Source organism: Myotis daubentonii, chromosome 5, assembly GCF_963259705.1.
Source record: "Myotis daubentonii chromosome 5, mMyoDau2.1, whole genome shotgun sequence".
In the NCBI taxonomy this organism is placed as follows: Eukaryota; Metazoa; Chordata; class Mammalia; order Chiroptera; family Vespertilionidae; genus Myotis; species Myotis daubentonii.
The window spans coordinates 3,189,346-3,213,614 of record NC_081844.1 but is presented as its reverse complement, the minus strand read 5'-3'; the positions used below and the strand labels follow the sequence as shown (position 1 = coordinate 3,213,614).

Sequence of the window (24,269 nt, the reverse complement as noted above, 5' to 3'; positions counted from 1 at the left end):
CACAGTTGGATATTTCAGAGTAGGCTGTGACCAGTAGGCTGTGTCACCTTAGGCTGTGTGAACAGGAGGTTGTGTCACAATAGGATATGTCAAAGTAGGCGTTGTCACAAAAGACTGTATGACCAGTAGGCTATGTAACAGTACATTTTGTGACCAGTAGGCTCTTTCAGAGTAGGCTGTGTCACCAGTAGGCTGTGTCACAGTAGGCTATGTGACCAGTAGGCTGTGTCAAAGTAGGATATGTTACTGTAGACTGTGTCCAGTAGGCTGTGTGAATAGGCTGTCACATTAGGATGTATCACAGTAAAATCGTGACCAGTAGGATATGTCAAAATTGGATATGTCACAGTAGACTGTGTGAGCAGTAGGCTGTGTCACAGTAGGATATGTCAAAGTAGGCTGTGTGAACAATACGCTTTGTCACAGTAGGCTGTGTGACCAGTAGCCTGTGTCACAGTAGGATATATCACAGTAGGCTTTGTCACAGTAGCCTATGTGACCAGTAGGCTGTGTCATAGTATGATATGTCTCAATAGGATGTGTGACCAGTACGCTGTTTCACAGTAAGATGTCACAATAGGATGTGTCACAGGATGTTGTGACCAGTAGGCTGTGTCACAGTAGGATGTGGGACCAGTAGATTGTGTCAGAGTAGGCTCTATTACACTAGGCTGTGTCACAGTAGGCTGTGTTACATTAGGCTCTATTATATTGTCTGTCAAAGTAGGCTGTGTTACAGTAGGCTCTGTTATACTAGGCTGTGTCACAGTAGGATATATCACAGTAGGCTTTGTCACTGTAGGCTGTATGACCAGTAGGCTATCATAGTAGGATGTGTCACAGTAGAATTTTGACCAGTAGGCTCTGTCACAGTAGACTGTGACCAGTAGACTGTCACAGTAGGCTGTGTGACTTTTAGGCTGTGTCACAGTAGGCCGTGTGACCTCTTGGCTGTTTCACAGTAGGATATTTCACAGTATGCTGTGTGACCAGTTGCCTGTTTCACAGTAGGATATATCACAGTAGGCTTTGTCACAGTAGGTGTGTGACCAGTAGGATGTGTCATAGTAGAATTGACTGGTAGGCTGTGTCACAATAGGATATGTGACAGTAGGTTCTGTGAACAGTAGGCTCTGTCTAAGTAGGATATGTCACAGTAGGTTTTCTGACCAGTAGGCTGTGTCACAGTAGGCTGTGTGACCTTTAGGCTGTGTCACAGTATGTTGTGTGACCTCTTGCCTTGTCACAATACGATATGTCAGAGTATGCTCTATGACCATTTGCCTGCATCACAGTAGGTTATATCATAGTAGGCTTTGTCACAGTAGGCTGTGTGACCAGAGGCTGTGTCACAGTAGAATTGTGACCAGTAGGCTGTCACAATAGGTTATGTCACAGTAGGCTTTGTGACCAGTAGGCTGTGTCAAATTAGGATATGTCACTGTAGACTGTGTCACAGTAGGTTGTGCGAATATGCTGTATCACATTAGGATGTGTCACAGTAAAATTGTGACCAGTAGACTGAGTCACAATAGGATATGGCACAGTAAGCTGTGTGACCAATAGGCTGTTTCACAGTTGAATATGTCATAGTAGGCTGTGTGAACAGTAGGCTTTGTCACCTTAGGCTGTGTGATCAGGAGGTTGTGTCACAGTAGGATATGTCATAGTAGAAATGTAACCAGTTGGATGTTTCACAATAGGATATTTCAAAGAAGGCTGTGTGACTCACAGTAGGATATGTCACAGTAGGATGTGATCAGTAGTCTGTGTCACAGTAGGATATATCACAGTAGGCTTTGTCACAGTAGGCTATATGACCAGTCGGCTGTGTCACAGTATGTTGTGTGACCAGTAGGCTCTGTCACAGTATTCTGAGTGACCAGTAGGATGTCACAGTAGGCGGTGTGACCTATAGGCTGTGTCACATGTGGGTATGTCACTGTAGGCTGTGTGACTAGTAGGCTATGTCACAGTAGCATATGTCACAGTTGGCTATGTAACCATTAGCTTGTTTCATAGTAGGCTGTGTTACAGTAGACACTGTCACTGTAGCCTGTGTGACCAGTAGGCTGTGTCACAGTAGGCTGTTACAGTAAGTTGTGTTACACTAGGTTGTGTGACCAGTAGGATGTGTGACCAGTATGGTGTGTCACAGTAGGTTTTGTGACCAATAGGCTGTGTCACATTAGGATCTGTCACAGTAGAAATGTGACCAGTATGCCGTCACAATAGGATATGTCTCAGTAGGCTGTGTGACCAGTACACTGTGTCACAGTAGATTATGTCACAGTAGGCTGTGTTACCAGTAGGCTGTGTCACAGTAGGCTGTGACCAGTAGTCTGTGTGACCAGTATTCTATGTTATAGTAGGCTGTGTCACAGTAGGATGTGTCATAGTAGGCTGTGTCACAGTAGGCTATGACCAGTTGGTTGTGTGACCAGTAGGCTGTGTCACAGCCGGCTCTGTTACAGTAGGCTATGTCATAGTAGGCTGTGTTACAGTAGGCTGTGTCAGATTAGGCTGTGTGACCAGTGTGCTGTGTGACCTGTAGGATGTGTCACCGTAGGCTGTGTCACAGTAGGCTGTTTGACCTGTCGGTTTTGTGACCAGTAGGCTGTTTCACAGTAGTCTGTTTCACAGTAGGATATGTCACAGTAGGATGTGTCACAGTAGGATGTGTCACAGTAGGATTTGTCACAGTAGGCTGTGTCAGTAGTTTGTCTCACAATAGGCTGTGTGACCAGTAGGTTGTGTGATCGGTACGTTTGTCACAGTAGGTTATGTCACAGTAGGATGTGTTTCAGTATGCTGTGTCACAGTACGATGTGTTACGGTAGTCTGTGTGACCAGTAGAGAGTGTTTACAGTTGGGAGTGCTGCGAGTCGGGTTTGCCATTGGGGTATGCTGCCAGTGGGGTGTGTGCCAGTGGGGTTTGTTGCCAGTGGGGTGTGTTGCCAAAGTGGTGTGTTGCAGTAGGATTCTTGCCATTCGATGGCTATTCATTAGTCATCAGTGTGTTTTCTTCATGTGATCACTAAGAATGGAATACCCAGGTGGAAATAATGATAGAAAAGGCATGATTTGCCCAATGGCAATGATTTCTCTCCTTTGCTGTCTGGGGCTAACAGAGGTGGTTTTAGGGAAAATTCCAATCTTTCACTGGGTAACCAAAACAGTGACCCTCTGATCCACCGGGATCAGTCACATGTCTGTGTAAATCCTGTTTCTTCATCTTTATAAACTGCCATTCCTGGGTAGAGGGTTTTGACTTTGCCTTTCGCTGGAAGCTGTTGCTGAGGGTGGGTGCTGCTCAGATCTAACGGGGCTGCTGGTCTTCTCCCCTCCCCTCCCCCCTGCAGGGCGATGCTGATGACCGCGTGTGACCTCTCTGCCATCACGAAGCCCTGGCCCATTCAGCAACGGGTACGTCGCTTAGTGACGCGCAATAAACACTTAAAAATCAAAGTCAGGAATGTCTTCACTCTCCATGGCGGCTTCTGGCATATTAGTGGTAATTATGATGTCATTTTTAAGTGGCATGAAAAGCAGGCAGTTGGACGTAAGTGTTCTTCGTGGAAGATTCATTAGTACTTAATGAGACTTGTGAGGTATCTGAAGGAGGAGGACACCTCACGGTTGGTAAGTTTGACTTTGGTAAGTACCACTTCTGGTTAGCTTAGCAATGGTTTTAACGCATCCCTTTAACAGTGGAACAGGGAAAGATTGGCATTTTCATTTCCCTTTTCTTTCTTCCACATCAGACCTGGGAAGGCAGAGTGGTGAGGCTGGGTCTGGACCTACAAAGCAACACTGTAAGACCTCTGTAATCAAAGCAGGTGGTGAGGGCGACAGACACGGAGTCCATAGAACATTAGGCACTGCGCAGAACACTCGGTGGACAGTAGAGGTGGCGTTTAAAATAACCGGGCAAGGGCAGACTTAAATAGTGTGAGGATGTCTTCCCTGTCTCCACAGCCAGATAGCGAGAGGCAGAGTAGGACCCAGTCTGCAAAGGTAAAGTCTGCGTGGAGCAGAGAGCTCCGTGCAGAGAATTAAGCCATCCGGGTGCTAAATACGATCACTGGAGTCTTCTGCGGCCCAGGAATGAGAAGACCTTCCGGACTGTGGCTCAGCGTGCAAAACCATTACAGGAAAAGATGAATGCATTTGATTCCATACAAATGGAAACATTAAGAACTTCTGCATGGCAAAAGACAGTATAAGCAAAGCAAAAGACCATGATACACTGATAAAAATATTTGCAACTTCTTCCTGATAGTTAATATCACTAATATTAAAGAACTTTTGAAAAACAAAGAAGAGCCCTTGCCGGTTTGGCTCAGTGGATAGAGCATCGGCCCAAAGTTCATCCCCAGGGTACTGACTAGTAAGCCGAGTACTTTACACCACGAGTTCCATGGGGCTGGGACAGGAATTGAGCATCATCTGTAACCATCATGGAGTGATCGCAAGGGTGCATTTTCTGTGAGAGGAAAAAAAAAAACAGAAGGATTAACCACAAGGCAAGTTAAGGAGGGAAGAGGGGTGAGGAACAGAGATGCTAGCCAGAGCTGCATCGCTAGGCTTGTTTTGTAGATTTAACTTTGGAACCATATAAATAGTGCTTATATTCCTATATAATAAAAGATTAATATGCAAATCAACCGAATGGCAGAATGACCAGGCATTATGATGCACACTGACCACTAGGGGGCAGACGCTCAATGCAAGGGCTGCCCCCTGATGGTCAATGCGCTCCCACAGGGAGAGCACCGCTCAGCCAGAAGCCGGGCTCACGGCTGGCGAGTGCAGCGGTGGTGGCAGGAGCCTCTTCCACCTCCTCGGTAGCACTAAGGATGTCCAACTGACGGCTCCCAGACTGCGAGAGGGTGCAGGCTGGGCTGAGGGACCGCCCCCCCCCCCAAGTGCATGAATTTCATGCATCAGGCCCCTAGTCCTATATATTAAAGAGGTAGTATGCAAATGGTCATTATGCCATAACACGTAACGTCCAATCAGCAGGAGGGTGGGGCAGCAAACTATGAGCAGTGGAAAGCTACAGGAGGGCAGGGCAGCGAGCTATAAGCAGCAGAGAGTACAGGAGGACAGGGCAGTGAGCTACGAGTGGTAGAGAGCTACAGGAGGACAGGGCAGCAAGGTATGAGTGGCAGAGAGCTACAGGAGGGCGGGGTAGTGGGCCGAGAGCTACAGGAGGGCAGGGCAGCAAGCTAAGTGCGGCAGAGAGCTAAGAGCAGCGGTGGGTGGGGCGGCCAGCTGAGGCAGTGACAGCTACTCGTGCATGGATTCGTGCGCAGAGCCACTAGTTATAGAATAAAACTAGAGGCCCAGTGCACAAATTCATGTACCAATGGGGTCCCTGGGCCAGGCCTGCAAGATCAGGCCAAAACCGGCCCTCTGACATCCTCCAAGGAGTCTTGGATTGCCATCAGGCCGAGGGACCCCACCGGTGCACAATCAGGGCCAGGGAGGGATGCGGGAGTTTGGCCAGCCAGGGAGGGACCACAGAAGGGCTCCAGGGTGTGTCCGGCCCTTCTCACTCAGTCCCAATTGGCCAGACCCCAGCAGCAAGCTAACTTACTGGTTGGAGCATCTGCCCCCTGATGGTCAGTGCATGTCATAGCAAGTGGTTGAGCAGCCTTAGTATATCATTAGTATACTAGAGGCCCGGTGCACAAAAATTTGTGCACTCGGGGGGAGAGGGGGGGTCCCTCAGCCTGGCCTGTGCCCTCTCGCAGTCTAGGACCCCTCGGGAGATAACGACCTGCTGGCTTAGGCCTGCTCCCGGGTGGCAGAGGGCAGGCCCAATCCCTAGGTGCAGCCCCTGGTCGGGCTCAGAGCAGGGCTGATTGGGGAGTTGGGGCACCGCCCCCTGTCACACTCAAGGCAGGTCGATGGGGAGGTTGTGGAGCAACCCCCTGTCACACACAGAGCAGGGCCGATCAGGGGGGTTGGGGCTCTGTACCCTGTCACGCACAGAGCAGGGCCCATCAGGGGGTTGGGGTGCTGCCCTCTATCACCCACAGAGCAGGGCGGATCAGGGGGTTGGGGCGCCGCCACTCTCACACTCAGGGCAGGGCTGATGGGGAGGTTATGGCTCTACCCCGTCACACACAGAGCAGGGCCCGTGGGGGGGGGGGGGAGCTCCCCCCTATCAGGCACAGAGCAGGGTGGATAGGGAGGTTGTGGCCCCGCCCCCTGTCACACACAGAGCCGCAGGGCGATCAGGGGGTTTGGGTGCTGCCCCCTGTCATGCTGATTCCAGTGCCGGGAGGCCTCACGGCTCCGCTGATCCCGGTGCTGGGAGGCATATTACCCTTTTACTATATAGGATTGAGGCCTGGTGCATGGGTGGGGCCGGCTGGTTTGCCCTGAAGGGTGTTCTGGATCAGGGTGGGGGTCCCCACTGGGGTGCCTGGCCAGTCTGGCTGAGGGGCTGAGGGCTGTTTTCAGGCTGGGGGTGACTGAACTCCCAAACGCTCCTTTTTTCCTTTTTTTTTTTTTAATTCTGGGCCAGCTTTAGCTTGAGGCTTGGCTCCAGCTCTTAGGCCTCTGGCTGAAAGTAGGTTTCTGGCCTTTGCTTACAATGTTGCCAATCTGCTGGCTGAAGTTGGGCGTATTTGTTACAATGTTTCTTAAACTGCCCGCTCAGAGGCCTGCAGCCGCAGGCGGGGAATGTTGGTTTCCTCCGTCACTGAGGCAACCAAGCCTCATGTTAGTTTCAAGCTGCCTGGCTGCCGGCCGCCATCTTGGCTGACAGTTAATTTGCATATCTCGCTGATTAGCCAATGAAAAGGGTATCGGTCGTACGCCAATTACCATGTTTCTCTTTTATTAGATAGGATTACGCTTTGATTGGTTGAACGGATGACCAGATACTTAGCATATTAGGCTTCTATTATATAGGATTAAATTTTGAACATCACTCAGCCTTGAAAGTAACATGAACCTGATTTGGGTTGTGAAACCACACCGAGGGCGACTGTTGCATTTCAGGTGACATTAACACAACAACCGAATCATGTATCTCTAGTAGGATGCGCCTTCAAAACGACAGCGTCATCAAAACAAGCCCTGGAAGCTGCTCTCGGGGATGGTGTCGTTAGTGCGATGCTGTGTAACTGTTCAGCCCGTGTTGTAGGTGATGAGGGTAGAAGCAGGTAAGAGAGTCCATGGGGTGTTGAGAAGTAGGATTTGGGAGTAAGTGGTGATGAAGATCATGGACAAAGTCAGGCAGGGATGCGGATGCCGGGAATGAGAGTTTGTAGGAACCTGTGTTGTGCCCCAGCTTCGCCCCCCTCACAGGGCTTACATGGGTCACCATGGTTAATGAGCAAACCTGGTGCCACTGAGGTTTCTGAATACCTCCCTGGAGAGGAGCGCGGGCTCCGGAGAGAAATGGCTGGTCCTGGGGCTGAAGCAGGAGACGGCCAGGAAATGGTCCTGGCAGGTGACCAGGTGACCTGGAGCAGCAGGGAGCGAGGAGGTGCAGGCTGAGCGGGTCCTGGTGGTACCAGAGAAGTCACGCGCTGAGCATCCACTGGCTGAAAGGGGACAATCTGAGCATCATGAGGGATCAGAATACGTTAAATACGTTTGAATTTCAGAGTTTGAAGTAATAATCAAGGTAAGGAAGCAAAGCCTCGCCTGGTCATCTTTGGCGGGTGCTTTGGGAGAACCAAGTTAGTTTTAAAATGGTAACAAAAGTGGGGAACACGCATTTCCCCTGCTTTTTTATGCCAGCGGTGCTTTAGGGGAACCAATTAACTTTCTCTTCATTGTATTTCACCTAATAAAGCAGAAAGGAATGATTGGTTGGCTGTCAGCTTTGCAGCCCCTACATCACTGGAGGTAGACAGAGGTCATCCGCAGTTGCTAAGGTCACGAAAAGAGTCAACCAGGCGTTCGCTCGGATCCGCGGCAGGAGGACGCTGCCTCTGAGCAAAGATGCAAGTTAGAAAGATCCCGTCTCGATCTCATCGCAGCTCCACATCTCATCACCAGTGACAGAAATAGCACAGGTGCCCAATCCACCCGAGACGCAGTCAGCAAAGCCTAGACAGTGGGAACTGCAGGCGGCAAAACCCAGCGTATTCAACATATTCAATAAGAACAACCACAGAAATCATAAGGGAAGCGCTTGCAGTGGTTCCCAACCTTCCTAATGCCGCGACCCTTTAATACAGCTCCTCATGTTGTGGTGACCCCCACCCATAAAATTATTTTCGTTGCTACTTCATAACTGTCGTTTTGCTACTGTTATGAATCGTAATGTAAATATTTGATATGCAGGATGTATTTTCAGGGGTTGCGACCCACAGATTGAGAACCACTGGCTTAGAAGGAGAAGGGAGGGCCCGGGAGGTTAAAGCCACAAGGCCTATGAATGGAGTGCAAAGGACGCGCCTACCTGTTGTATATTCACAGCCCGGGGAACCTGTGCCTGATGCCTCGCTGATTGCACTCCCACACAGGCTCCCTGCTTTTCCCCGCTAAGCGCTGAAGATGTGACGGCAGCTTTTTCTGCGTAGTGAGAGGGTGCGGACTCCACCTTGGTGACCAGCACACATTAAAAGCAAAGGGGATACAATTTCATTCCCCGTTCCTGCCTGGTCCTAAGTGTACTGATGTGTTTGAAAGCTGTAGACCTGACCGGTTTTAGTACCTTTTATTTTTAGCTTAAAATCATATATATTTCAAAAACAGATAAAACCAAACAATTTTTTTTTCAATGCCCACACACATTTGGTAACATAATAAATGAAATACACAAAATTTAGGGCACAGTTACTTGTGCAGGTGTAGTAGGGTAAAAGTGTTAGGAATGGATATACAGGTCTTGAGAGGTACAAGTAATATTCTATTTGCAAAATTCATAACTTGGTATTTTTTATCAATATTTTACCATGTACTTACACATCATAAATACTCCTAATTCTGTAGTTTATAACATTGACACATTTTAAAAGTTTTATGGTGTTTTAGCATATAAAATGGTATAACTATGTAGGATTACCCTTTTTTAATAATACAACATAAAGTATTTATATTTTCCTCTTTATAATTGCTTTCGAGCCTATGTTTTGTGAATTATTTGTCCTTATATTGATGACTTGTATTTGGAAAGCATTGAAAATGCTATTGTAACTTTTAAGATTTCTGTCAAAAATACAGGAACATTCTTTGTTCTATTTATATAAACTATCAACATTTGAAAAACTGATAAGAATTCTAATGCTGTTTATCTGAAACTCCAAAGAGCCATTGAACTTTGGAGATCCAGGACTTCAGTCTCCTTCAGAGAAAAGGCTGTGACCCCCAGATGCCCTGTGTTGTCTATTTCACAGAGAAGAGGGTGTAACCCCCGAACGCCCTGTGCTGTCTGTTTCAGATCGCAGAGCTTGTGGCGGCGGAATTCTTTGACCAAGGAGACAAAGAGAGAAGAGAACTCAACATAGAGCCTGCGGTGAGTGTGAGGCCCATAGCTAGGAATTATTAAATAATGACTCAGAAGCTCTTTTGTTATGAACTTCTCTTTAGGTGCCAGTGAGGTCTTTCCTTAGGAACACGGCTTCTCATTCTGTTTCCCATCCTGTTATACCTACTGTTTTGTAATTTGTTTTTTCCATTTAAGTATCATCAGCCACTTTTCATTCTAACAATGCTACCCTCCAAATATTGTTTATCGTGGTTACATAAAGCAGATCTAACCGTCACTTACCCACGTCCCTCGGTGGATATTTGCGATGCTCACCATCCCACCCAGCACCGTGATAACCATCTGTGTTGCTGAGCATGTCCATCGTCCTGTTAGGATGGATTCCCAGAAGGGCACATGGATTTTGAAGGTTTTTTTGAATACCTACTTCCTTTTGCATAGGGTATGGATCTCAAATACAAGAAAAAGATTCCCCTTGAACTATTTGGAACGAGTTTTCCTGCACATGAAGCATAGTCATTTTTTCCAATTCCAGTGGACGTTTATTGGGCCCATGGTGAATGGGCCGTGGTTAACAAAGGCCCAGGCTGTGTCTCACTCATCTCTTCCAGTTGCACAGTGTGAGGTGGGCTGTTTGAAGCTCAGAATCTTCTTAGAAAGTGGTGGGCAGAGTGGTGGCGACAGCGAGGGAGGATGTGCTTGACTGAAAGCCCCAGACAGACGCGGTGCTTCCCACGCGGGTGCTGGCTCACCTGGTCTCGTCACGAGCTCTTGGGCAAAGCAGCAGCAGCACCTGCAGAGCCTCTCTTGGAGGCTCATGACCTGAGTTGTACCCACTGTGGTCTCGGCGCCTCCCACCGAGAAGGTGTTAGATCCATAGCTGAATGCAGTTCACAGCTTGTGTGTCCTTCAAGTACACGTCAGCAGTCGGTTCTACATCAGAAATGAATGTTAGGTCAGTAGTTGGATGCAAGTCAGTGGTCAGCTCTAGGACAGTGTCAGCTCTAGGAGTGTCAGCTCTAGGACAATGTCAGCTCTAGGACAGTGTCAGCTCCAGGACAGTATAAGCTCCAGGGCAGTGTCAGCTCCAGGGCAGTGTCGGCTCCAGGGCAGTGTCGGCTCTAGGGCAGTGTCGGCTCTAGGGCAGTGTCGGCTCTAGGACAGTGTCGGCTCTAGGACAGTGTCGGCTCTAGGGCAGTGTCAGCTCTAGGACAGTGTCAGCTCCAGGGCAGTGTCAGCTCTAGGGCAGTGTCAGCTCTAGGGCAGTGTCAGCTCTAGGACAGTGTCGGTTCTAGGACAGTGTCGGTTCTAAGGCAGTGTCGGTTCTAAGGCAGTGTCAGCTCTAGGAGTGTCAGCTCCAGGACAGTGTCAGCTCCAGGGCAGTGTCAGCTCTAGGGCAGTGTCAGCTCTAGGGCAGTGTCAGCTCTAGGGCAGTGTCAGCTCTAGGAGTGTCAGCTCTAGGGCAGTGTCAGCTCCAGGGCAGTGTCAGCTCTAGGGCAGTGTGAGCCAGCTCCAGGACAGTGTCAGCTCCAGAACAGTGTCAGCTCTAGGACGGTGTCAGCTCCAGGACGGTGTCAGCTCTAGGGCGGTGTCAGCTCTAGGACGGTGTCAGCTCTAGGGCAGTGTCAGCTCTAGGACAGTGTCAGCTCTAGGGCAGTGTCAGCTCTAGGGCAGTGTCAGCTCCAGGACAGTGTCAGCTCCAGGGCAGTGTCAGCTCCAGGGCAGTGTCAGCTCCAGGACAGTGTCAGCTCCAGGGCAGTGTCAGCTCCAGGGCAGTGTCAGCTCTAGGACAGTGTCAGCTCTAGGACAGTCAGCTCTAGGGCAGTGTCAGCTCTAGGGCAGTGTCAGCTCTAGGACAGTGTCAGCTCTAGGGCAGTGTCAGCTCTAGGACAGTGTCAGCTCTAGGAGTGTCAGCTCTAGGACAATGTCAGCTCTAGGACAGTGTCAGCTCCAGGACAGTATAAGCTCCAGGGCAGTGTCAGCTCCAGGGCAGTGTCGGCTCCAGGGCAGTGTCGGCTCTAGGGCAGTGTCGGCTCTAGGGCAGTGTCGGCTCTAGGACAGTGTTGGCTCTAGGACAGTGTCGGCTCTAGGGCAGTGTCGGCTCTAGGACAGTGTCAGCTCTAGGACAGTGTCAGCTCTAGGAGTGTCAGCTCCAGGGCAGTGTCAGCTCTAGGAGTGTCAGCTCTAGGGCAGTGTCAGCTCTAGGGCAGTGTCAGCTCTAGGGCAGTGTGAGCCAGCTCCAGGACAGTGTCAGCTCCAGAACAGTGTCAGCTCTAGGACGGTGTCAGCTCCAGGACGGTGTCAGCTCTAGGGCAGTGTCAGCTCTAGGGCAGTGTCAGCTCTAGGACAGTGTCAGCTCTAGGGCAGTGTCAGCTCTAGGAGTGTCAGCTCTAGGGCAGTGTCAGCTCTAGGGCAGTGTCAGCTCTAGGGCAGTGTGAGCCAGCTCCAGAACAGTGTCAGCTCTAGGACAGTGTCAGCTCTAGGACGGTGTCAGCTCTAGGGCGGTGTCAGCTCTAGGACAGTGTCAGCTCTAGGGCAGTGTCAGCTCTAGGGCAGTGTCAGCTCCAGGACAGTGTCAGCTCCAGGGCAGTGTCAGCTCCAGGGCAGTGTCAGCTCCAGGACAGTGTCAGCTCCAGGGCAGTGTCAGCTCCAGGGCAGTGTCAGCTCTAGGACAGTCAGCTCTAGGGCAGTGTCAGCTCTAGGGCAGTGTCAGCTCTAGGACAGTGTCAGCTCTAGGGCAGTGTCAGCTCTAGGACAGTGTCAGCTCTAGGAGTGTCAGCTCTAGGACAATGTCAGCTCTAGGACAGTGTCAGCTCCAGGACAGTATAAGCTCCAGGGCAGTGTCAGCTCCAGGGCAGTGTCGGCTCCAGGGCAGTGTCGGCTCCAGGGCAGTGTCGGCTCTAGGGCAGTGTCGGCTCTAGGACAGTGTCGGCTCTAGGACAGTGTCGGCTCTAGGACAGTGTCGGCTCTAGGGCAGTGTCGGCTCTAGGGCAGTGTCAGCTCTAGGACAGTGTCAGCTCTAGGAGTGTCAGCTCCAGGGCAGTGTCAGCTCCAGGCAGTGTCAGCTCTAGGGCAGTGTCAGCTCTAGGGCAGTGTCAGCTCTAGGACAGTGTCGGTTCTAGGACAGTGTCGGTTCTAAGGCAGTGTCGGTTCTAAGGCAGTGTCAGCTCTAGGAGTGTCAGCTCCAGGACAGTGTCAGCTCTAGGGCAGTGTCAGCTCTAGGGCAGTGTCAGCTCTAGGACAGTGTCAGCTCTAGGGCAGTGTCAGCTCTAGGAGTGTCAGCTCTAGGGCAGTGTCAGCTCTAGGGCAGTGTCAGCTCTAGGGCAGTGTGAGCCAGCTCCAGGACAGTGTCAGCTCCAGAACAGTGTCAGCTCTAGGACGGTGTCAGCTCCAGGACGGTGTCAGCTCTAGGGCAGTGTCAGCTCTAGGGCAGTGTCAGCTCTAGGACAGTGTCAGCTCTAGGGCAGTGTCAGCTCTAGGGCAGTGTCAGCTCTAGGGCAGTGTCAGCTCTAGGGCAGTGTGAGCCAGCTCCAGAACAGTGTCAGCTCTAGGACGGTGTCAGCTCTAGGACGGTGTCAGCTCTAGGGCAGTGTCAGCTCTAGGACAGTGTCAGCTCTAGGGCAGTGTCAGCTCCAGGGCAGTGTCAGCTCCAGGGCAGTGTCAGCTCCAGGGCAGTGTCAGCTCCAGGACAGTGTCAGCTCCAGGGCAGTGTCAGCTCCAGGGCAGTGTCAGCTCTAGGACAGTGTCAGCTCTAGGGCAGTGTGAGCCAGCTCTAGGACAGTGTTAGCTCCAGAACAGTGTCAGCTCCAGGACAGTGTCATCTCCAGGACAGTGTCAGCTCTAGGGCAGTGTCAGCTCTAGGGCAGTGTCAGCTCTAGGACAGTGTCAGCTCTAGGACAGTGTCAGCTCCAGGGCAGTGTCAGCTCCAGGGCAGTGTCAGCTCCAGGGCAGTGTCAGCTCTAGGACAGTCAGCTCCAGGGCAGTGTGAGCTCTAGGAGTGTCAGCTCTAGGACAGTGTCAGCTCTAGGGCAGTGTCAGCTCTAGGACAGTGTCAGCTCTAGGGCAGTGTCAGCTCCAGGGCAGTGTCAGCTCCAGGACAGTGTCAGCTCCAGGGCAGTGTCAGCTCTAGGGCAGTGTCAGCTCTAGGGCAGTGTCAGCTCCAGGACAGTGTCAGCTCCAGGGCAGTGTCAGCTCTAGGGCAGTGTCAGCTCCAGGGCAGTGTCAGCTCTAGGACAGTCAGCTCTAGGGCAGTGTCAGCTCTAGGAGTGTCAGCTCTAGGACAATGTCAGCTCTAGGGCAGTGTCAGCTCTAGGGCAGTGTCAGCTCTAGGGCAGCGGTTAATTCTGGGTGATGTGGGAAGGTCACCGTCAGGACAAAAGGCTGAGGATCGGGCCTTCCTGAGGGTGCTGCCTCGGGCAGTGCCGGAGGCTGGCAAAGGTCAGGAGGCGGTGAGTAGGTGCCAGCCCGTCCTCCCCTGGCCCGGGACGGGCACTGTGCTCTTTCCATGGCTGCAGTTCTGAGTGTCTCTCCTGTGTTTGTGCTTCAGGACCTCATGAACAGGGAGAAGAAGAACAAGATCCCGAGTATGCAGGTGGGCTTCATCGACGCCATCTGCCTGCAGCTGTATGAGGTATCTCCATGCACACTGCTAGGCTGCTAAACCCCTACATTTCGTATTTGCAGTTTCCCAGACACTTCACGTCATCGAGTGCAGCCATCTAGTGAGTGCCTGCTATGTGCTAGTCCCAGCGGTGAGGGACATTAGGACTGATGTCCCGGTGACCTCCCTGAGGACATATGCTGGGCACACTCTCTGTCAGTGTTATTCCTTTTACGTTAACTCTGGCCTAAATAGAGAAACTAATTATCCAACTCTTTCTCAGTGAACAGTGCAGCTGAATACTGTTGATATGTGTCTGTGAGGGTAACGGAGTGGCTGGGAGACTATTGCAAGTCCTACCTCCAGGCTCCTGCTGCTTGGGGTCTTTATTTTCGAGTTGAAGATATTTGCCCTAACACAACCAGTTCACTCGTTTAGATTTTTAATGCCCCACGTACAGAAGATAGATGCTGCCCTTGTCTTTCCAAGTTTAAATGGTATCCCATCACCTAACCCTGTTGTTGGGTGTTTAAGTCATTGTTTCTCTATTATGAAGAAATCTGCCATGAACATCCTTTTTTCTAAATATTTATGACACTATAGCAGGAAAATAATAGCACCACAAAGAATTATGAATCCATCTTTATTGTAATCGTGGATAAAAATGGATTTAAGTACATGATAAGAAAAAAATCTATATATATAAAGAGCCAGGGGCCATCACATCCAAAACAACCAAACAGATGACCGATCAAGGCTAAGTGGGGTGACAAGGCCAGCAGGGGGGTTAGTGAGGGACAACCAAATGACTAAGCAGCAGGCTGCGTGGGGTGACCAGGCCGGCAAGGGGGTTGGTGAGGAACGACCAAACAATTGAACACCAGGCTGCGTGGAGTGACCAGGCCGGCAGGGGGGTTAGTGAGGGATGACCAAACGACTGAGCAGCAGGCTGCGTAGGGCGACCAGGCCGGCAGGGGGGACAGTGAGGGATGACAGGCCAGCAGAGGCGGGTAGTGAGGGGCGACCAGGGCGTCGGGGGGCGCAGTTGGCGGAAACCAGGCCAGCAAGGGGGGGCAGTGAAGGGCAACCAGGCCGGCAGGGTTGGGCAGTGAGGGGGTAACCAGGAGGGCAGTGGGGGGCAGTGAGGGGCAACCAAATGACTGAACAGCAGGCTGTATGGGGTGACCAGGCCAGCAGAGGGGGTCAGTGAGGTGCAACCAGGCTGGTAGGTGGGGCAGTGAGGGGTAACCAGGCAGGCAAGGGTGGGCAGTTAGGGGTAACCAGGCCAGCAGGGGGGTTAGTGAGGGGCGGCCAAACAACTGAACAGCAGGCTGCGTGGGGCAACCAGGCCGGGAGGGGAGGGGGGGGAAGCAGTGAGGGGCGACCAGGTTGGCAGAGGGGGGCAGTTAGGGGTGACCAGGCTGGCAGGGGGTGCAGTTGGTGGCAACCAGGCCGGCGGGGGGGCAGTGAGGGGTGACCAGGCCAGCAGGGGGGGCGGCAGTTGGGGGCTACCAGGCCAGCAGGGGGGTCAGTTTGGGGCAACCAGGCCGGCAGGGGGAGGCAGTGATGGGCCACCAGACCAGCAGAGGGGGTCAATGAGGGGTGACCAGGCCAGCAGGGGGGGCCAGTTGGGGGTGACCAGGCTGGAGGGGGGGCAGTTAAGGGCAATCAGGTCAGCAGGCAGAGGTGGTTAGGGGTGATCAGGCTGGCAGGGGGGCTAGTTAGGGGCAATCAGGCAGGCAGGCAGGCAGGTGAGCAGTTAGGAGCCAGCAGTCCTGAATTGTGAGAGGAATGTCCAATTGCCGGTTTAGGCCCGGTTGGGGATTGGGCCTAACTGGCAGTTGGGCATCCCCTGAGGGGTCCCGTATGGAGAGGGTGTGGGCTGGGCTGAGGGGACCCCCCCGCCCCCGCACAAATTTCATGCACTGGGCCTCTAGTTTTATAGAAAAACGCATAAACAGAGTGTCCAGGACAGTCACAAGCAGGGGGCGACGTCTGTGCTACGTAAAAAGGCAAAATCCCTTGTTGCCCTGCCAGCAGCTCGCGGGGCCGCCCAGCCCAGTGCTGTGGTTTGTGACGCGTGTTTGCCCTGTCTCAGCACGGACTCATTCCCAGGGGACCTTCTGTGTGTCACAGCCATGGTCTCTGGGTGATCACGAAGCCTGTGAAAGCCGCGGGCTGCCCGCAATGAGCGGTGCGGCTGGCACATGGGGAGGGCTGCTGCCCAGCACCCCCTAAGGCGGCTCTCTCTTCTTCCCCAGGCACTGGCGCACGTGTCCCCTGACTGCTCCCCCCTGCTGGATGGCTGCAGGCACAACAGGCAGAAGTGGCAGGCGCTGGCTGAGCAGCAGGACACACTGGTCAACGGGGCTGGCGGCCCCGCCCCACGCAGCTGACCGCCTGGGCCCCGGACGGGATGCTGGCGACCGTGGTCTGCACGGCCCGGCCTCGCTGGATGCTGCACAGGCTGCGTGTGCCCTTCCACGGTGTCCTGGTGTGTTTGCACAGCTTCTGAGAGCACAGCGGGGACTTTTCAGGGGGCGGTCCCGCCTGCCTGTGTGTGTGTGCTGCCCACTGAGCTGAGGCTCGCTAAGCACAGGACCGCCCCACCCCACCACGGGACCGACCCCCCACCGCAGGTCCACGCAGGAATTGGTGCTGAGAGTGCGGGCTGCGTCTCGCGTTCAGTTGGCTGTTTGGCTTGGGAATTTTAAGTGATTGGTTTTGTGGTTTTGGAATCGCCGACCTTTCAAGAATGTTTGGAATCTTTTATTTCTCAAAAATAGGCCCAGAGCAAATGGAATATATTTCGTGACACGTAAAACCTTCGTAAGATAGAGAAAAGTTTGGGCTGCGTGGATGTGAAGGGGGGAGGGGTCTATTTGTCAACAACGTATTATGTTAAAAAAACAGTTAAAACTCCCAAGCAATGGAAAGTGCTGCGGGCAGAATTGTTTCACTGACCATCGCTGATCTTATCAACAGGCAGTGTGACCCAGAAACACTACGGTCACCAGTTCTGCCCCTTTCTTGTGTGTAACTCCCTCAGCGTTTATCATCGGTTCATCATACAGCATAGTTTATAGGGGGCCGGTTTGCACCCCAGTGGGAAAACAAGAACCAAGTGGCCGTTGGAGCCCAGAGCTGGCGTGAGATGTGACTGCCAATAGGAGAGCGCAGCAGAAGGCCACCTGGACATGGGCTGGAAATGAGCCCGTGGGGGCGGCAGCAGGACACCCAGGCCTGAGGGATGGTCAGCAGTCTGTTTTGTGCCTGAGGCAGTGCCCAGTGTGGGCTCGTGGGACCAGTCCGCCCGGGATCACAGGATGTGGGCGTGTGCCCTAACCACAGGTCCTGAGCTGGGCCTGGTGTATTCACATCTCTCGCTTCCCATCCATTTAGAAAATGTGAACATTTTTAGCATTTGAGCTCCACTTGTAGTGTGTGCTCCTGTGCAGTCCAGCAGTGGAGACACAGGGGGCAGGCGGCTGCTTCCAGAAAGATAATCCGCTCAAATCCGTGCAGATGTCTGGACTGAGCAGGAAGAGCGACGTTTGTTTGGTTTGTTACCTGCCCCCCAACTCCAAACAAGTTTCTGTTTTGGAGGGAAGTTTCTGGGGGGCCGGTAACAGCATGAGCAAAGCTTTCATGGAAACAAGGTTCCCATGGGTAGCATTGTCCTCTAAACTGCCTAACAGCAGGTGAAGTTGTATATGTACATGTGCCTTGGGATAATGTATCTGCATTCTTACCATTCAGGTTTAAAAAAAAAAGGGTGGGCGGGCAAATCTACGGCCTTTACTCTGTGAGAACGGCCAGTCTGCAGCGTTAGGGACTGGGTGATGCTGTGTGTGTGATTGTCATGACACTTGTATGTTCAGGATGTGACCCTATTTCTATCTCATGTCATTCAGATGAGCCAAGGCACCTCTTGGGGGCACGGGTGTGTCTGCCACAGGCTGCCCCTGAATCACACACCTGCATCCTGTGCACATCCCCGTGTACGCATGTTCCTCAGCGTGGAACACTGAACGGTGTCTCTCATAACCTACTTGTCACCGTGCCCTGTGACTGTGCCTCCGTCTGCGTCATACGCTTCGGTTCCGACCTCCCCGCCACATGTCACTGAGACCGTAAAAGCCACCGCAGATGAGTCTGGGAGGGTGTGAGGGGCCGTTTTAACAGGCAGAGAGATACACTTAGACTAGAAACCATTCGGTTTGCCTGTAGATGCGCTGGTTTTACTTCACTCGTTTAGAAATTAGAAGTTAGGCTGTGCCACGCCTGGCACTGTAGTCCCTGCAGAAGACGTCTTTAGAGCTGGTTGCAGCCATTTGACTTGTTAGGAAAATCATTCCATACATGGGCTCCTACCTGGTATGTGGCACAAAGTTTTCATTCTCATGTGAATATTTCCTTTCCTGTCGCTTCCTAGGTGGGAAATACATGTCCAGGGTGGGCCGGTAGTGGGTTTACAGTTGTTGGTATGGAAAGTAACACAGCAATTAGTAAGTCACGCTACAAGAAAACGCTGTTCCATGTGCTCACAGCTGTAGCCCTCCGCCTGCCCCCCCTGGTGGAGGTCTCCGCCTTCCCCTGTGTGTCTGTCACCCAAACCAGCAGGCATGCGCTCTGCTCCAGAGAAAGCGGTTGGTGTGGTTTTAGCTGAGTGACATTGCACCATTATTTCATTTCCATGGTCAGCCCCCGAGCCCCCACTGCTCACTCAGCTGTTTGAATCTGTGAACGTGCCTGGCCGGGTACTTTTCGGAGCGTGGGCTCTGCCGGCCGCGATCCTGTGCGAACTCGGTGGGTCACAACCTCTGTCACCTGGACATGGAGGCGCTGTGTTCGGGCGAAGCCTCTGTCTCCCCCAGGATGTCACAGGTGGCGGCTGCTCTGTCCGCCCAGCAGCCGAGACCACTGTCGCACGAGACAGGCGGCCACAGGGCTGTGATCCCACGGGTGGCTCCTCAGAGACATGCGCTCACTCGCTGCTCACGCAGACCAGACGGCTGGTGCGCGGGGGACTCGGGCTGAGCGTGGCCTCAGAGCACAGCTGGCTGTGAGGTGGTCACCTGTCTCCTAATCCCCAGCGGTTTCCTCCCAGCCCTGCTGGCCTGGAGCGTGGGAACCTGCCGGAGTGCTAGCTCTCGGGGGGGAGGGCCCAGCTGCGAGCCTGCCTCGCCGGGACCTGCCCGTGTCCGGCACAGAGCATGCGTGTTGGACCCCGTGGATTTCACGTTTCCTGTGTTTCTCATCGTCTGTGCTCCTCACACTTCACGGCCGCACAAGCGATGCTGCTCTGCTTCCTGCTGAGATCCTTGGCGATGAGAGAAGGAAACCATGGCCCCGCCATTGCCTCCCCAAGCGCCTGCTTACACGGGGGCAGTACCACTCTGCCTGGCCCGCCTCGGTCCCTGCTGACCTGTGTCTGCCTCGGTCCCTGCCACGGTCCCTGCCATGGTCCCTGCTGACCTGTGTCCGCCTCAGTTCCTGCCATGGTCCCTGCTGAACTGTGTCCGCCTCGGTCCCTGCCACGGTCCCTGCTGACCTGTGTCCGCCTCAGTCCCTGCCATGGTCCCTGCTGAACTGTGTCCGCCTCGGTCCCTGCCACGGTCCCTGCTGAACTGTGTCCGCCTCGGTCCCTGCCATGCGCCAGGCGCAGGCCGCTGAGAAGACAGCACAGCAGCCTCGTGGGCTCCCAGCCTCGTGGGCGGCGCTGGTGGGACCAGCTCAGCGCTGAGCCTGCCTGTGTCCCACTGTGTCACTTTTGTTTTCATCGATAACCTGTGGTCATGCATTTCCTCACCTGGACCTTAGGAGATCCGTCAGGACACCTGTCTTCCTGCGAGCTTGTCGCCAGCCCCGAGGGCGCCGCTGCTGGGGTGGGGCCGTGTGCTGCACTGTCCCCAGGTTGCTGGCCACACCCTGTCCCATGCACATGGGGGCCCTTCGGCAGCTCACGCCGCCGTCCACACCCCCCTCAAAGCCTGTGGAGACACGTCCGAACGAATGCTGTTGAAAGCCGTGTAAATAGTGGGAAATAGAAATTTCTATTACAGTTTAAGAAAACCTGATGAATCATCACTAGCCACTGTTAATATCTATTTGTATTCTTATACCTTTTCAACATATTTGAACAAATATATAGTTTCTGGCACTATTTTTGTACTAGGATAACGGAGGTACTGTGTATATTGTGTTTAGCGGTTAAGTCCACTTGAATAACTGTGGGTGTTGATTTCTCATCTTCCCCTCCCCCACCCCCACCTCCACCGGGAGAAGCATTTCAGAGGCACGTCCTCGGGGACCAGCCCTACAGGCCACAGTCAGGGTTGCCCCCAGAGGGCGGCTCCTCACTGTGCGTTGTTCCCTCGTGTTGCCACGCTTTGTAAAAATAAAAGAAAGAATGAGCAGCCACGCATGAGTGTGGAGCGGTTATTGGGTGTGGATTTGAGGCAGTGGGAATGGGTCGAAGAGATGGAGAGACTTTAGACCTTGCTAACCTGGGTCCTGCCAGCTGGGAAAAGTCCTTCCCCGGCCCAGACTCCTCTCGGCAGCCAGGGTGTCCCTCAGCCCAGCCTGCGCTCCTCTTTTTTTAACAGTGTCCTTTGCCACCCACTGCGGCCACATTCCCCATCTCACTCCAAGAGCCCAGCCACGCTCCGGAGGACGGGCCCAGCCTCATGCCACAGAGGTGCAGGCGTGGGGGGGATGCTGGCCACGTACATGGGCTGGATCCCAGCCCAGCTGCCCAGTTTCCAAGTAAGTGCGACTCCACCCAGCCCTCCTTTTACGTTTTCATTGTAAGAGGCCCCCAGTCCATGGGTGGTGGGTCAGGTGGGCACCTGGAAGCGCAGAGATGGGCGTCACTCACCCTGCAGATAGGTGTGTTTGGGATCCACAGTGACCCTTTTGTTCCTCCAGCACAGGGCCCTCCAGCGCGGGGCAGGGGCGGGAGGTGGGGTTCAGCGCAGGGTCGCAGACCTCGTAGGTTCTGCCTAGACAAGCCCCTTCCCATGGCCGAGGGGCTGGGCCTGCATGTCAGGGCTGAAGGCCAAGTACAGGGAGCTCGCCTGCAGCCAGAGTTCAGGCTTCCAGGCCACTAGAGGGCTCCAGAGTTTGAGTTATATTTAAAAATGATCATCTCTCCGCCCCCCCCCCCCCCCAAAGACACACACACACACACACACACACACTGGGCACAGTGAATAGAGCTGCTTTTAAAAGTTTTTAGGAGCTGCAAAATACCACGCTGAGTGAAATAAGCCAAACTGAAAAAGACAAATGTCACATGATCTCACTTATTTGTGGAACCTAATGAACACAATGATCACACCTAACTGCCTCTGCCTTGGCCCTGCTACCATGGCTTTGTCTGGAAGGACTTCCGGAAGGTCTCCAAGTCTAAATAGCATATTACCCTTTTATAGTATAGATAGGCACAGCCCATGGACATGGGCAATAGGGTGGGTAAGATCTGCAGGGAGGGGGTTGGAGGAGGGGGAGAAGGGGGAAGGGCGACATCTATAATACTATGAACACTAAAAATATGTTTTAGAAAATAATAAAAATAAAAAGGTTTTATTAGCAAAGGAGAAATAAATGGGAAAAATCAATGGAGAAAGAAGACTGGCTGCCCTTTGTCCAGTGACATTTCTTCCTGATTTTCTCCAAATGAACAATAACTGACCACCAGGAGGGTCCCCCTGACCCTCGACACCCCTCCTCGAGGCTCCCTCTCACTGAAGAGCAGCCGGCAGCTCTGCACCCCGTCCTGCAGCCGGCTGTGCTGCCTCCCACCCGATGGGCCCTGAGTGACAGAGGCTGGTGTGGGGGTGACTCTGTGTTTAAGCCACAGGAGAGCGAGTGGACAAACACATTGAATGGGCAGAGATGATACTCTGATTTCAAGCTACATTCAGCCTCGAAAGGAACAACGTGACATGTTTCCATTTCACAAACCACTTATTCAAAATGGAAATCCATGGGAGTTATGAATGGAATCAAAATATTTGCATCAAAGAGATCTGGCTAGCCCAGCTGGCATGGCTCAGTGGTTGAGCGTCGACCTATGAACCAGGAGGTCACGGTTTGATTCCCTGTCAGGGAACATGCCCGGATTGTGGGCTCCCAGTGTGGGGCGTGCAGGGGGCAGCTGATCCATGATTCTCTCTCATTATTGATGTTTCTTTCTCCCTCTGCCTTCCTCTCTGAAACCAATAAAAAAAAACATTTTTAAAGAAGAGATCTAATTGTCATGTATGATCTCCCTCTCCACTTGCTTCATTTTAAGAAGAAAGAGAGAGAGAATGTGTGTGTGAGTGTGTGTATGAGTGTGTGTGAGTGTGTATGTGTGTTTGTGTGAGTGTATGTGAGTGTGTGTATGTGTGTATGTGTGTGTGAGTGTGTGTATGAGTGTGTGTGAGTGTGTATGTGTGAGTGTATGTGAGTGTGTGTATGTGTGTATGTGTGTGTGAGTGTGTGTATGAGTGTGTGTGAGTGTGTATGTGTGAGTGTATGTGAGTGTGTGTATGTGTGTATGTGTGTGTGAGTGTGTGTATGAGTGTGTGTGTGTGTGTGTGTGTGTGTGTGAGTGAGTGTGTGTGTGTGTGCATGTGATAAACACCAACTAAGCTGACTCAGTCATCTGATAGCTTCCCACGGGCACATTTTCGATCCCTCTTTCTAAACTAAGGGACAAGATTGCATGGCTGAGGGGTCGCTGGGAGGGGGTCGAGGGAGCAACGGACATAGGCTGTGCTGTCTCCTGCAGTGACTACTCCTAGAGCCATGTCACATCCCTGCCCTGTATCCCCTTGCCCAGCAGGAGTGATTCAGGCTTTATGTGACCAGATCCAGCTAATTCCTCCTGTATGCAGGAGGCAGCCCATCGATGTGTCACTTCGGGCAGTGTCTGGGCCATGTGCTCGGCGTGTCCCCACCAGGCGTGCCCCATCCCCACTCCTTGAGCGCCCCCAGCAGGGACAGCTCAGAGAGGAAAGGACACACTTCCTTTCCCAACTAGCTCGCTCCCGCCCGTGACCTCAGGGACCTTGGAGCGCTGCCCTAGCTCCCGCCAGGGCTCCTGACGGCCACTCTGCCGGGCCCACGGCCTTCTCCCTCGCTGCCCCTGCCTCTGGTTGGCGTCCACCATCTCTCCTGGGCCTGCCACGGCCGTGAAGTTCCAGGGATAGAGTGTGCTCCCTCCTCCTAGGCGGTGGGTGAAGTCCACCCTGAGTGACCCCAGACTAGGAGGGCCATGGTGTGGCCCTGTGCAGGGAGAGAGAGGTGTGGCTGAAAGATCTGTTCTTGTGGTGGGGGGAGGGGCGGTTTGAGGATTTGTGTTTATGTATGTGTGTTTGTTTTTGTTTAATCCTCACCCAAGGATGTTTTTCCCATTGATTTGTATAGGGAGTGGAGGGAAGGGAAGAGGAGGGGGAGGGGGTTAGAGAGAGAGAGAGGAACATTGATGTGAGAGAGACACATCAATGGGCTGCCTCCTGCATACACCCTGACCAAGGCTGTGTGTCGAATCTGCGACCCAGGTACCAGCCCTTGACCAGGAATCGAGCCCTAGACCCTTTGGTGCCTGGGCCGCCACTCACCCCTGAGCCACCAGGGCTGCTGTTGGAAAAGCCGATGGAGCGTGACCAGCCACGAGCATTCGCCTTTTCTCCTGCCCGTTCTCCGCCGTCCGCTGGGGTGACGGGGATGCTGAGTCCTGGGAATGGAAGCTGTTGGCAGGCGGCATCCTGAGCTATCAGCAGGGCCAGCGCATCAGGGACGAGACCCGCGCTATTTCCACGCAGACAGGTCTGAAGGCCTGGCGCTGAGCTGTTCCTGCTGCGGGCGCTCAAGGAGTGGGGATGGGGCACGCCTGGTGGGGACACGCGGAGCACATGGCCCAGACACTGCCCGGGGGACAGACCCCACATGCACCAGCTGGACAACAAAGTGTGGGAATTCCTCTTCGGACTCAAGTTTCCAAATTTCCATTCAAAACCGTATTCATTTCCCATTGTGTGTAACATGACCACAGTGTATGGACTTAGAACAACCGACACAGCATCTCACCTTTCAGATCAAACCAGCCCCAAACCCAGCCTCAAACCCAGCCCCAAACCCATCCCCAAAACCAACCTCAAACCCAGCCCCAAACCCAGGCCCAAACCCAACCTCAAACCCAGCCCCAAACCCAGCCCC

General features: G+C 53.0%; 1 protein-coding gene across 3 annotated transcripts in view; it reads left to right on the top strand.

The window, feature by feature from the left end:
- PDE5A (phosphodiesterase 5A) overlaps positions 1-20,483 on the top strand; it is a 164,490-nt gene extending 144,007 nt beyond the window's left edge. For all 3 annotated transcript variants that reach the window (XM_059695583.1, XM_059695582.1, XM_059695584.1), the window contains exons 18-21: positions 3,363-3,426; positions 9,413-9,487; positions 14,007-14,090; positions 16,322-20,483. In XM_059695583.1, coding sequence (XP_059551566.1) covers positions 3,363-3,426; positions 9,413-9,487; positions 14,007-14,090; positions 16,322-16,456 — 358 coding nt within the window. In that variant the 3' untranslated portion in view covers positions 16,457-20,483. The remainder of the gene's footprint in view (positions 1-3,362; positions 3,427-9,412; positions 9,488-14,006; positions 14,091-16,321) is intronic.
- Positions 20,484-24,269: the final 3,786 nt, after the last annotated feature.